The sequence below is a fragment of the Hyperolius riggenbachi genome, chromosome 6 (assembly GCF_040937935.1).
Source record: "Hyperolius riggenbachi isolate aHypRig1 chromosome 6, aHypRig1.pri, whole genome shotgun sequence".
Lineage (NCBI taxonomy): Eukaryota > Metazoa > Chordata > Amphibia > Anura > Hyperoliidae > Hyperolius > Hyperolius riggenbachi.
This window is the reverse complement of record NC_090651.1, coordinates 171,120,752-171,133,716: the sequence shown is the minus strand read 5'-3', so window position 1 is coordinate 171,133,716 and position 12,965 is coordinate 171,120,752. Positions and strand designations below refer to the sequence as shown.

The following is a 12,965-nucleotide window of genomic DNA, read 5'->3' as shown; positions in this document are numbered from 1 at the left end:
TACACACAGGTGCACTCTATTTAGGAATTAGCACTCATCAGGCAATGTCTATGGGCAACTGACTGCACTCAGACCAAAGGGGGCTGAATAATTACACACACCCCACTTTGCAGTTATTTATTTGTAAAAAATGTTTGGAATCATGTATGATTTTCGTTCCACTTCTCATGTGTACACCACTTTGTATTGGTCTTTCACGTGCAATTCCCAAAAAAATTGCTTAATGTTTATGGCAGTAATATGACAAAATGTGGAAAACTTCAAGGCAGCTGAATACTTTTGCAAACCACTGTAGATCTCACCAGCTGGTGCTTTTGAGGTAATCCACGAAGGCCCAGAATAGTGTACAGATAGCAAGTAGCCTACAATTTGCTGTCAGTCTGCCCACCGACTATGGCTCATGGGTCTCTGACCGAAGCATGCATCCACCCACTTTTCACTATAGCTTGATACAGAATACTGCATAGGCAAAAAAAACTTTGGCCCCTGCAAATTTTTAAGGAGTAAAAAGTATGTACGATATCTACTATATACTGATATGGACGGGAGAATGTGTTAGGAACAAATGGATGCCACATCATTAGATACAAATTATAAACCTACAGAGGGCTGAATTCAGACACCCTGCAAATCACAGCAATATTGATATATAATATTGATATATATTGATATTTTCACACCTTATCAATAAAATGCCCTTTAAAGTGGACCTGAACTCTTGCACAGGACAGAAGAAAAACCGAGAAATGCCCCCTGTATGTATTTAGACAGTTTAGCCTGTTTAACTCCCCCTCTTTTGTGTCTAATCACAAATTGTAATTTGATCTCTCTGTGTCACATGGCTGCCACGGCAGAGATGGTAGATAAGCTAATTTAAAAGCACAGGATGTTAACAATATGTCCATGAATCAGGAAGTAGAAACAGTGCCAATTTATTTTAACTGGGAGGGAAAAAGGCGCCCCAAAAAATAGGTGATGGTGGATCTATATTTATGTGACTAAAATTAGCAAAAAATAATAAAAATGGCTTACATCAAAGGAAGGGGCAAAGCCAATTTCAAACAAAAGGTTTTTCATCAGACACTATCAATGATAAAGCCTTTCACGGAACACTGGCCGCTTCTTCAGATCAAATACAAAGCAGTGTATTTTTACTGTAGACAGTAAGCTCGGAGTGCCTAAAAAGGATTTATTTTCGGATTATCAGCTGTAACAAAGAAATGGTCGTTTTGTTTAAAGGTTATTATGCTGTTGCATCTTTTAGAGCAAAGAGGATGTTCCAAGCTTAGCTCCACTTTAATGTGAACCCGAGGTGAAAATATACTTATGAGATAAACAATTCTATTTATCCTCCTACCCCTAAAAATGTGTGTGTGTGTGTGTGTGTGTATATATATATATATATGTATATATATGTATATGTATGTATATATATATATATATATATATATATATATATATATATATATATATATATGTATGTATATATATATATATATATATATATATATATATATATATATATATATATATATTATTGTATTTATTTATTTTTTGTATCCCAGGGTTTTCTTTTATACTGTATTTAAACATTCACAAAGTAGATTGAATGTTTTACTGTGTCTAATCAGTGGCAGCCTATTAAGAAGCCCAGAGTTAAAAAAAAAAAAAAAAGGTCGAAAGTTAATGTATCTTATCTCCCCCTGCCCTCCGTTGTATTCTGCCAGAAAAACTTTTATGGTTATAATTTGCTTATCAGTGATGTTTACTATATTTCTGACAAAGTATCGGCAAGACAGAAGCTGTCACTTCCATGCCTAGAAATTGACGCTTTCAGGCAGCAAAATAAAACCAGTGAAACAGCCTGGTTATTAATGTTTCTCTCATCGTCCTTCAGGATGGCTTCCGCCTCAGAGTAGACTGATCCCACCCCTGAAATAATTCCCACCCCAGGCAATAATTCAATTAAATTAATCAGGCCTGGCCCATATAAGCGCCTCCTCCTCCATACCAAACCAGTTGTTTTTTGGTTTCCCTACACCCAGATCACCGGCTGTTTAGGGAACTGGAGATAGGAGAGCCTGTGGGCACCTGTCTTTAAAGTGGACCCAAATTAAAAATACAAGATTTCAGAAATAAAATCTATTTTTTAACTTATAATAATAAATAGCAGCCTTTTTTCAGCTACATGATAACTAGAAAATATTTTACATTTATTAATGGAACCCTTTCCTTCCTTTTATATTGCTGGGACAGAATCCGACAGACTGGTGAAGGAGATAAAAAACAAAAACGAAACACAGGCTTCTACTGATGGTGATCTCATCTTGTGTGAGATTTCACATAGACGACACCCCTGTGAGGGAGGGTAGCTGATGACAAACACACCCATGATCTAAAACCTCCTACTAAGTTCAGAAGTAATGGCTGCCACCTGTATAACCCTTAATGAAGAGAAGGGTAAAAAGCATGCACTGAAATGCTCATAGGCTTGAAGGAGTGTTTATCTTTGTATGTGTCAGTGGTGCAACTAAATATTTTGAATTAAAAAAATGTTTTGGTTTGGGTCCGCTTTAATTTTTCTGTAAAGAAGTTATTATGCATATGGTTGCAGGGGATTTGCTTTGTATGGCTAATCTGGACGGCTGCATATAGGGTATAGATTCCCTGTCAGCCTGTTTGTCTGTCGGCTCTGTGGAGCAGAAGGATAATCCTGCAACCACCACCTCTAGGATAATATCGGCAGATTCCCTCGTGAAGCTGCATGTGTATGAAGGCTGCTGGAATCCTGTCACATCAGCTGAATGGAGGAGGTGTCCTCCGTTGACTTGGCAGTGCAGCGATTCGCCATGTGGTTCCAAGGATGGAGGACGCAGTATTGGCTGAATGGAGGCGGCGTCCTATGTTGAATGGCGGGGTGGCGCTTCGCTGCATGGTCTCAGGCATCTTCCGAGTACGGAGGACGCCATATCAGCTGGCAGGGGGCGTTCCACGTAAGGCGGGCAGCTCCAGCTGACTGGCAGTTGTCTTAGCCAGTCAGTACTAAGCAATCTCCGCTCTGAAGCGGATATTACATGGGCGGCAGATGCGAGTGCTGATTATATTCAGCAGTGGGGGCGGTGCTGAGCCTGGAAACTCCAGATTTAAAGGAGTTCTGAGCATTCATACACATAAGGCTGAGTGGACAGCATGGAGCAGACGGATGCTGTACCAGAACCTGCCAAACAGACTGTGGATGCACCTGAGCAGGCTGTGAATGCTCCACAGGTGCTGTGACTCCTCTATTCATTCCTCATACTGTATTAGTATATAGATAGTTTCTTATTTTCTTATTAGGCTGGTATGTTTGTTTTAGAGGCTGCCAAGCATACTGAAAAGTCCAGTAAGTGCAGGAGATGTGATGTAAAATTACCATCGTGGTATAATAGGTCCCAGTGTGTGAAGTGTTTAACTAAGCAGGCTCCACCTTCACCTGCATCCCTTGATACAAATGCTACTAATAGGGCTAAGTTGGACCTTATAAAAAAACAGAATTATCAAGCAACTTTTGCTGCTTTAAGATCTGCTTTTCCGGCTCCAGCACAGCCTGTGTCTTTTACGGCTCCAGCAGCAGCAGCAGCCCCCTATTCAGGACAGTCAGGTTAATCCTGATGTGTTGGTGATCCCTGCTTCCCAAAAAAATGCAAGCCCAAGTTCAAACACTTGACCAGATGACACCGCTTTGTTTTCAATCACAATCTCAGATGCAAAGCCAGCCAGCACCATAATTTATTATGGAAGGGACTCAGATAGAGGTAGTGAATCCTAACCCAGTATCTGAGGAGGAATCTATGGAGGAGGGAGAGGCCAGAGATTCTGATGTGTCACCTAAGCCTGGATCCTCACATTATTTGTATAGTGCTGAGGATACATTGGAATTGTTAGGCGGTCTAGGACTCTGAACAAATTCCTGAGATGACACCAACATCCTCTGTGCAAGATGACATTTATAGAGGGTTGGAAGGTCAGCCAACTAAATGCTTTCCTGTACATTCTGCTATTGAGCACATTATAACTTATTTGGAAAGATCCTGAAAGGAAGTTATTTATTCCTTGATCTTTGAAGAGGCATTTTCCTTTCAAAGAGGAAGATTGAGCTACACGGGCCAAGCGTCCAAAGCTTGACACCCCTCTGGCTCAGTATTCCAGGGGAACTTGACCTTTCATTTGAGGAGATTGGCAACCTTAAAGGATTCATCAGGGGGATATGAGGATAAGAGCTACTTACCCGGGGCTTTGTCCAGCCCCAAGCTCCCAGCATGTCCCTTGCTGCAGCTCCGCGGTGAGCCGTTTGCCTGTGAAGCTTGCCGGTCCCCAGCGATGACGTCAGGCCGACCTGGAGGTCGGCCTGTACTGCACCTGCGCAAGCAGCGCTGTCAATCACTGCCACGTGGACTGGAGTGTACTGCGCAGGCGCAGAACTACTGCGCCTGCGCAGTACGCTCTGAACCACGTGGCGGCTGAGACCCTGTTAAAGGGAGCTTGGGACTCAGTCTTCTCATTTAAGCCAGCTATATCCTCCATCTCTTTGGCCAGAAACCTGGATAAATCTGGTCTGAAAAAGCATTTAGTTGAAGGTACATCTCATGAGAAGATACTAACATCTCTCCCTGTGATAGAAAAAGCAGTTGCTTTTCTGGCAGATGCAGCCTCAGAAAGTCTCAGATCTGCAGTCAAGACAGCAGCATTGATCAATTCAGCTCACAGAGCTATTTGGCTCAATACGTGGGAGGGCGATTTGGGTTCCAAGCACAAGCCCTGTGCAATGGAGTTCCAAGGGGAACTGCTATTTGGAAAGGATCTGGAGGCAGTACTAGATAGATCCTCTGACAAGGCCAAAAAGTTCCCTAATAAAAAGGTAACTCCTTTCAAAACAGAGGTTCTTACAGCACAAAAAATCGGGGGGGGAGGAGGAGGAACCAGAATCAGTCCAGAAGATGGACTTACAATTACAGTAAGGAGAAGTCGGCCTTCTTGTTCAACAATGAAGTATTGTCTCGCATTCACTAATGGATCAAACCCATAGTCTTTAAGGGGAGTGCAACAGCTAAAAAGAGGGATGACGCCCTCTATGCAGTATTCAACAAGGAGGAAAGCTGGCACATCCAAAATCAATCTTTATTAGTTTCATGTAAAAATATGGCCAACGTTTCGGAGCCGCGTAGGGCCCCTTTGTCAAGGCAATATTTGCTCTGAGGCAAAGATCTGTTTGTTGCTGCAAAAAATTCTACATAGGAATTCGGGAGTCTGGCTCCTCTAAAACACTCGCTATCAGCGATGTGTATCTGTCTGGACAGCAGCAGTGTCTGCCCCAGACAGATACACATCGCTGATAGCGAGTGTTTTAGAGGAGCCAGACTCCCGAATTCCTATGTAGAATTTTTTGCAGCAACAAACAGATCTTTGCCTCAGAGCAAATATTGCCTTGACAAAGGGGCCCTACGCGGCTCCGAAACGTTGGCCATATTTTTACATGAAACTAATAAAGATTGATTTTGGATGTGCCAGCTTTCCTCCTTGTTGAATTCTTGTTCAAGACTAGAAACCCCAATACTTCCAAGCCTGACAAATGACCAGAAACCTCAGGTCGGGGGAGGGCTTCTTTCCTTTTTTCCAGCATGGGAAAAGATTACGACCAGTCAGTTCATACTAGATTTGATAAAGAACAGATACAGACTGGAATTTTGGTCCCAGCCTCCCCCCAGCAGATTTGTAACAGACCTCAGAATGTTAGCACTAGAAATTGTCTCTTGGGCAGAGAGCAATCTGATTTCCCTCACAGCAGCTCACATCCAGGGCACGCTCAGCAGGTGGTCAGACTCGCTCAGCAGAGCACCAATAGAGCACGAATGGGAACTAAACCAGGAGGTATTCAACTCACTAGTTCAGGAATGGGGGTTACCCATACTAGACCTGTTTGCAACTCCAGCCAACACAAAGTTGACTACCCCCCCCCCCTTTTTTTTTGTTCCCTCCACCCTTCCTCTTTACCCAACAGGCTGGATGCACTGTCAGTGACATGGCCACAGGGTCTTCTGTACACCTTTCCCCCATTCAGTCTTATACCAAGGGTACTCAGGTGGATAGAAGTCTCATGTCATGTTCATAGCACCATGGTGGCAGAGGAGAGCAGGGTACCCCTTTGTCCAGAGATTAACACTGAAAGGTCCCTGGCATCTGGATCCCAGACCGGACCTACTATTTCAGGGTAAATAGACTCGCCCAAATCCAGACCAGTTCAAGCTGACGGCATGGATTCTGAGTGGCAAATCCTAAGGAGGCAAGGTCTGATTTATTGTAGGAAGGCGAATCTAAAATAAAGTTTGGAATGTTTTTTGTTCATGGAAACAAAGGAAGAATATTAGGTCTGATAGTTTACGTCACATTTTAATATTTTTCCAGGATGGAGTGAATTAGGTTTGTCGGCCAGTACTCTAAGAGCACAGGTGGCCACTCTTTCCGATTTTTCTTTGTAAGCAACTTTCGGCAGAAACTGGAATTAGGAATTTTGTGAAGTCGTGACTAGGTCACAACCGTCGCCTTCAAAGCTTGTGCCTCCTTGGGATTTGTCCAGAGGTCTAAACTTTTTGATGTCCAATACTCTCGAACCTCTTACTGATGTGTCTTTAAAGGGGAACTTCAGCCTAAACAAACATACTGTCATTAAGTTACGTTAATTAGAATAGATAGGTAATATAATTTTTATACCCACCCTGTTTTAAAAGAACAGGCAAATGTTTGTGATTCATGGGGGCTGCCATCTTTTTGGTTGAAAGGAGGTGAGAAGGAGCAGGAGACACAGTTCCAACTGTCCTGTGTCCTGATAACCCCCCCAGCTGCACACGCTAGGCTTCAAATGTCAAATTCAAAATGTAAAAAAAAAAATGTGCACCAAAACAGCAGAACGAGAGCAACAACATCAGAAATCCCATCATGCTTTGCACAGCATCAGGGGAAAAAAGCCCGGGCAGTTTTCTTCTGTGCAGCTAAAATAAGGCTTGGATAAGAGAAACAAAGTTCTGATGCTGTGAAACACTAGGCCTTTTCAGTGCTGCTGAGTCGATTTTTAGTCCGGAGGTTCACTTTAAGAAATTGTACACCGAAGGTTGCATTTCTGGTAGGCATTACATCAGCCAGGAGAGTGAGTGACATTCAGGCCCTGTCCATTAAAGACCTATATATGGTCATACACGATAAGATTGTATGCAGACCTGATCCTTCCTATTTACCTAACGTTGCATCTGCATTCCACAGATGTTTGGATTTGTTGAAAAGGATGGTAGAACAATTTCCTAAGAATGACAGAGGTGGCATTAAGTACTTTTGGATGTGCGTAGAGCAGTTCTGATCTACTTAGAAAGAACTCCGCCTTGGAGGAAAAGTAGTCAATTGTAGCATACACAGGCAAGCGTAAGGGTCTACAAGTATCTAAGAATTCGATATCCAGATGGATTAAGGATCTCATAACTCTAGTTTATAGAGAGTCAGGTTTGAATACTCCAATTGGTATTAATGCACACTCCACAAGATCATTATCTACATGGGCAGAGAAGTCCTGGCACCTCACTCGAGCAGATATGCAGAGCCGCAACTTGGTCTGGTCTTGCAACATTTGTCAAGCACTGCCAAGTGGAACGCCTGTCAAGCCAGGATCAAATATTCGGTCGCAAAGTGCTTCAAGCTTTGATCCCTCCCTAAGGTTAGATTTCTCGCTGATCTTTCATCGTCCTTCAGGATGGCTTCCTCCTGAGAGAAGAACTCCGCTACGTACCAGTAGTAGGGTTTCGACAAGTCCTTCAGGACGGCTACCGTAACCCACCCTTTACTAATCTTATTATATTACAGGTATAGGGTCCGCGAAATGGCAAGGCTGCTGTGTTTGTACCCCCATCTTATGGTATGCCTTGTACGCTGAAGCTGAATTAAAACCCGAATTGCTTGGATTGAAGCCTAGCCTATTGTCTATCTGCTATACTGATTGGATCTGTTCAGCAAGAGCGCATCCTTGGGACATCTGAAGTGTGGTTTCTGATGGTGCGAGTGTCTGGTGCTGACCTTTCTTCTAAGTTTCTTTAAATTATAAAGGTCATGCTGAGAATCCCCCATGAAGAGATGGACTAGCCCAAAACTTGTTGGTTCTGTCAGATTTCTACTACTTACTATAAGTGACCGCAACATAGGAGAAAAGTAATTTATGGCTCATTTCACTCTGGAAGAAACATGCTTCTTATTTGTATGTGTTTAAATATATTTTAAATGTTAAGATTTGCATGACTGTGGTCCTTTAACCACTTGAGGACCCAGCCTTTACTCCCCCCCCCCCCCCCTTAAGGACCAGTGCTCATTTACAAGATCTGTGCTGGGTGGGCTCTACAGCCCCCAGCACAGATCAAACAGGCAGAGCGACCAGATCGCCCCCCTTTTTTCCCCACTAGGGGGATGATGTGCTGGGGGGGGAAGTCTGATCGCTCCTGCCTGTGTGTGGCTGGCGGGGGGGCACCTCAAAGCCCCCTCCACCGTAAGATTCCCCCTCTCCTCCCTCCCTGTCCCGCAGATCGGAGGCTGCACAGGAACTGATCTGTCTTGTGCAGCCTCTAACAGGCTCCTGCCTGTCATGTGACAGCGATTCCCGGCCGCTGATTGGCCGGGGATCGCTGATCTAGTACAACACTGCTACTGTTAGCAGTGTTGTACAAATGTAAACAAAGCGGATTATTTCCGTTTGTGTTTACATTTAGCCTGCGAGCCGTGATCGGCGGCCCGCAGGATATTCACGGAGCCCCCTGCCGTCAATTGACAGGAAGCAGCCGCTCGCGTGAGCGGCTGTTTCCTGATTAATTAGCCTGCAGCCGGCGACGCAGATGTGCATCGCTGGTCCTGCAGCTACCACTTTGCCGACGCGCGTTATGAGTGCGCGGTCGGCAAGTGGTTAAGTCCTAGGTTCTCAACATGCAATACGCATACCCCAGGGGGGTACTTTTGATAGTTCCAGGGGGTACTCGGGCTTGATCTACTTAACCAAGAATAACAGATTGAGTTTTAGAAAATGATAAATCTTATTTAAACACCAAATTAGTATTTAGCTAACTAAAAGCAATCGTAAATGCTTAGAAATTGTTAGAAACCAATTATCATGTACTACGATTTTAAATATATATTTGTCAAGGGATACTTGTGATGTTTACTATGCTATGGGGTACGTGGTGAATTCAGGGTTTTTAAAGGGGTAAATACCAATAAAATGTTGAGAAACACTGCTTTAAGCCACCAGCAAGCAAGGAAATTCTTAAAATACTCTTGATACTAGTTTTTGCCTACTTTTTGGCACTTTTTCAATTACAAAGTGCTGAAAAGATATTATTAAGAGAAGAAAGTAGATTTGTTTTGTTTCAGCTCAATGGAACAGTCTGTCCCTTATCCTGGGAATGCTAACATATGAACTATTGACCTTTTTTTATCTATCCCCTACTCACAGAAGCGCCAGTTCTCTGCCAGGAAAGCTGTAATTCCTTACAGCTTTGAATGAGGCTTTAAGTCCTATTGGGTCCCAACTGGAGAAAAACTGTCAGTTCCTTAGCTGAATATAAAATCTCTTCAGGCAAAAAAAAAAAAAAAAAAACAGAATACCATATTTTTGTGTGTTTGGCACTGTACATACACATGTCACCTAAGCTCCCCTTTTAAATATTTTATATTCTAACATGTACTGTAAACACCTTGATGCAAAGCTCTATCTTCCCCTGCACAGATCAGTGGGTGTAAGCAGCAGTAACTCACCTGCCGCCTGTAAATCACAGAGCTCCGAAACTCCTTCCCCCTTCAGTGGCAAGTGAGCCGACGCTCCTCAGCAACAGAGCTTTGGAACACTGTAAAAAACAAATGCCACTGCGATTTTTGCCGGTTGGGGGGGGTGTCAGAGCTCTAAAGACTTATGGGGGAGTGGGTGAGTCACTGCTGCTGATCAGTGAAGGTAGGAGATAGATCATTGCGTTAAAGTTTACTCATCATAAAAGAAGTACTTTGCTTTTGTATCTACATATTATGGATTTTACTGCTGTCACGTGATTGGTTGATTAGATACTTACATGAATATTACAAAAAATCCCTAATAAAACACTCAGAGTATCTTTTTAAGGCACTGTACTTTAAGCATAGACCGTAGATATTGCCTTTGAAATTTTCTGTTATGGAGAATGCAGCTCAGGAAAGACATACAGTAACTTCAAGACCGTAAGAGCAGTTCAAGGCAGTCCAGTGGCGTCGCTAGGGGGGGTAGAACCAGGGTACTCACCGGGACCTATTGCTGCCACGAATCTCCACTCCCCAAAGTGCCAAAACACCGGCAGCGCTATAGTGTATTTACGCAGGCGTGGACTGGCCCCGGGGTGGGTTTGGGGGAGTGGCCAGTCCGTGTCCCTCATCAGTAAAGGCTGCGCTGCGGTGGTGAACTTGACCGAGAATCAGCGAGGCAGCCAGCGCCATCTATACACGCAAGCTGTTCAGTGCTCACAGCTCTATTCTACTTCCTGCTGCCACACCCTCTTTCCTTCCGGGTAGACTGCGGTAATTTTGAAGGGTTCCTTACAGCCTGGCCTGCACTGCACCAGCATGTGAACTCACCCAGCCAGAAGTGAGTGAATCTGCTGCAGGGTGAGTGGAGACAAAACTGCTGCAGCTTGGGAGCTCCTCTGGGTAGAAGGGAGAGGCAGGACCTGTGCAGCGCTCCATCTGTAAGGTGGGACAATTCAGATAAGCTTGATTGCCTGCAAGTCTTCTTATCTTGTCTTATTCTACAGTGTGTGTCTCTTCCCCTGCTATCTCCTCTCTCCCAAATGCATGCCATAGGAAGCCAGCAGTCCTGGTGAGATCTCCCTGCAATTTTTCCTCTCCCCCATGCTGTCTGTCTTGGTTAATCTCTCCCTTCTCATCTTTCTTATGTCCCCCCACTTGTCTTTCCCACATTTCTCTCATTTCCATGCAACTCTCTCCCACAGTTTCCATCATTTGTTCTCTCTCTCTCATACACACACTCTAAAATATACACACTATATACACGCACCTTACAGAGTACATAGTCACATCACTTGTCCTCAGGGGAGCTCACAATATAATCCCTACCACAGTCACAGAGTAAAGTCCTACCCTATTATTTCTATGTATTTATATAGCACTGACCTCTTCTGCAGCACATTACAGAGTACATAGTGATGTCCCTGAGGACCCTGACTGTCATCAGGAGTTAACTATCTAATCCTGCCATAGTCTAATCCTCTCTCCTTTTCTGCCCTCTCTTTCTCCCTCCCATCTCGCAGTCTTCTCTGCCCTATATTTTTTTGTCTGACCCATTATCATTAGATTACACCACTGTTAATTTTATGTAATTTGGTCCTACCTATTACCACACCCACTATATGCCTGGCTACACCCATTTTTCACCAGTTTCAGAAGTTCTTACTCCCTAGTGCCCAGGATATCCTAGGATCCTAGCAACGCCCCTGCAAGGCACTAAGTTATCTTTCTTTCAATACCAGAGTTCCCAAAAAGATATAAGGTTTCAGCACACTTGCCTGGTTCACCAGTCCATCCCTGACTTGAGTCTACAATAAATCGATTTTCAGAAAGTAATTATGTGGTTGTTGTGGGTTTTTTTTCTGTGCAAATATTTATACTAACCAAAATATTTTTCCTTTACAGCTTGTACTACTATTGGATTTCTGAAGCTAATTTTCTGTCTGCCAACATTGACTGGACATAGATTTGTTGTTAAGATCTTGATGTGCGGAAAGATAATTGTTCTAGCATCAAACAGTAGTCCTAATTAAATACAACCTTAAAATATATTATAAACACACCTGACACCCATAGCGATGTCTCTGCAGTTTGGTAAAAATCTTATTAAGCCCTCTGTTAGCTTCTTAAAGACAGACTTGTCCTTTGCCTTTGTGAATAGGAAGCCAGTGGTACCAGGTCACGTACTGGTATGTCCTTTGCGGCCTGCAGAGCGCTTTAGAGATCTAATACCTGAAGAAGTAAGTGACCTTTTTAGCTGTGTGCAAAGAGTCTCCAATGTAGTGGAGACCCACTTTGGTGGCACATCTTTAACCATCTCAATTCAAGATGGCCCAGACGCTGGACAAACTGTCAGCCATGTCCATGTTCATATTCTGCCAAGAAAAGCTGGAGACTTTAAACAGAATGATAAAATATATGAAGTCTTGGAAAAACATGACCGAGGTTCACAGAATTCCCCAGACAAGTGGAGATCGGAAGAAGAGATGGAAAGAGAGGCTGCATCACTCAGGAAGTACTTTTGTTGATTTTTAAGTGTACCTGTGCTAAACTAATAAAATTACTGTGAAGGAGGTTGTTTTGGGTTGGTTCCACCAGTGATGAAGGTGTTGGTGTATTCTGCACACATCATACTTAGGACACTGTTACTATTAGGGTTCATGCATGCACAATATACACTTGGCTGATGTTGGTATCTGTAAAACCATCTTTTTAGTGAATAAAGCCCAATATGTGAAAATTGCCTATTTCATAGATCTGACCATTATCTGTAATATATTTCTCTACAGTAAGAACAAAAGTTTGCTTTCTTAAAACAGAATTTGCAATAAATCAGGTTGGAGTGAGCTTGAGATGTCTTCCAGGGCATCACTGCTGAATATATGCAAATTAACCATTGTTACCCTTAGAAGCTAAACACACCTCCAGAACCGCTGGAATGTAATGATGTGTCAGCTTGTTAGTTTGTAGAGCCATAATAATCCAACATGCATACAGACTGTTTCAGATTGTTTGATCCTCATCAGTGCATGGCATGGATTAATTTGGCTCTATAGAGTTTGGCTTGTAACACCGAGAGGTACAGACTAACCAGCAAGCTCATGGTGAACCAGAACTCAATAAAAGGCATAGATGTT

General features: G+C 43.2%; 1 protein-coding gene across 4 annotated transcripts in view; it reads left to right on the top strand.

Annotated features, from left to right (window-relative positions):
* FHIT (fragile histidine triad diadenosine triphosphatase) overlaps positions 1 to 12,568 on the top strand; it is a 45,093-nt gene extending 32,525 nt beyond the window's left edge. For 3 of the 4 annotated variants that reach the window (XM_068240218.1, XM_068240219.1, XM_068240217.1), the window contains one exon: positions 11,734 to 12,568. In XM_068240218.1, the coding sequence (XP_068096319.1) occupies positions 11,907 to 12,356 (450 nt within the window). In that variant the 5' untranslated portion in view covers positions 11,734 to 11,906 and the 3' untranslated portion in view covers positions 12,357 to 12,568. Of the gene's footprint in view, positions 1 to 3,114; positions 3,268 to 11,733 lie in introns of those variants that run through there. The other variant, XM_068240220.1, reaches the window with a different exon arrangement.
* The last annotated feature ends 397 nt before the right edge of the window (positions 12,569 to 12,965 follow it).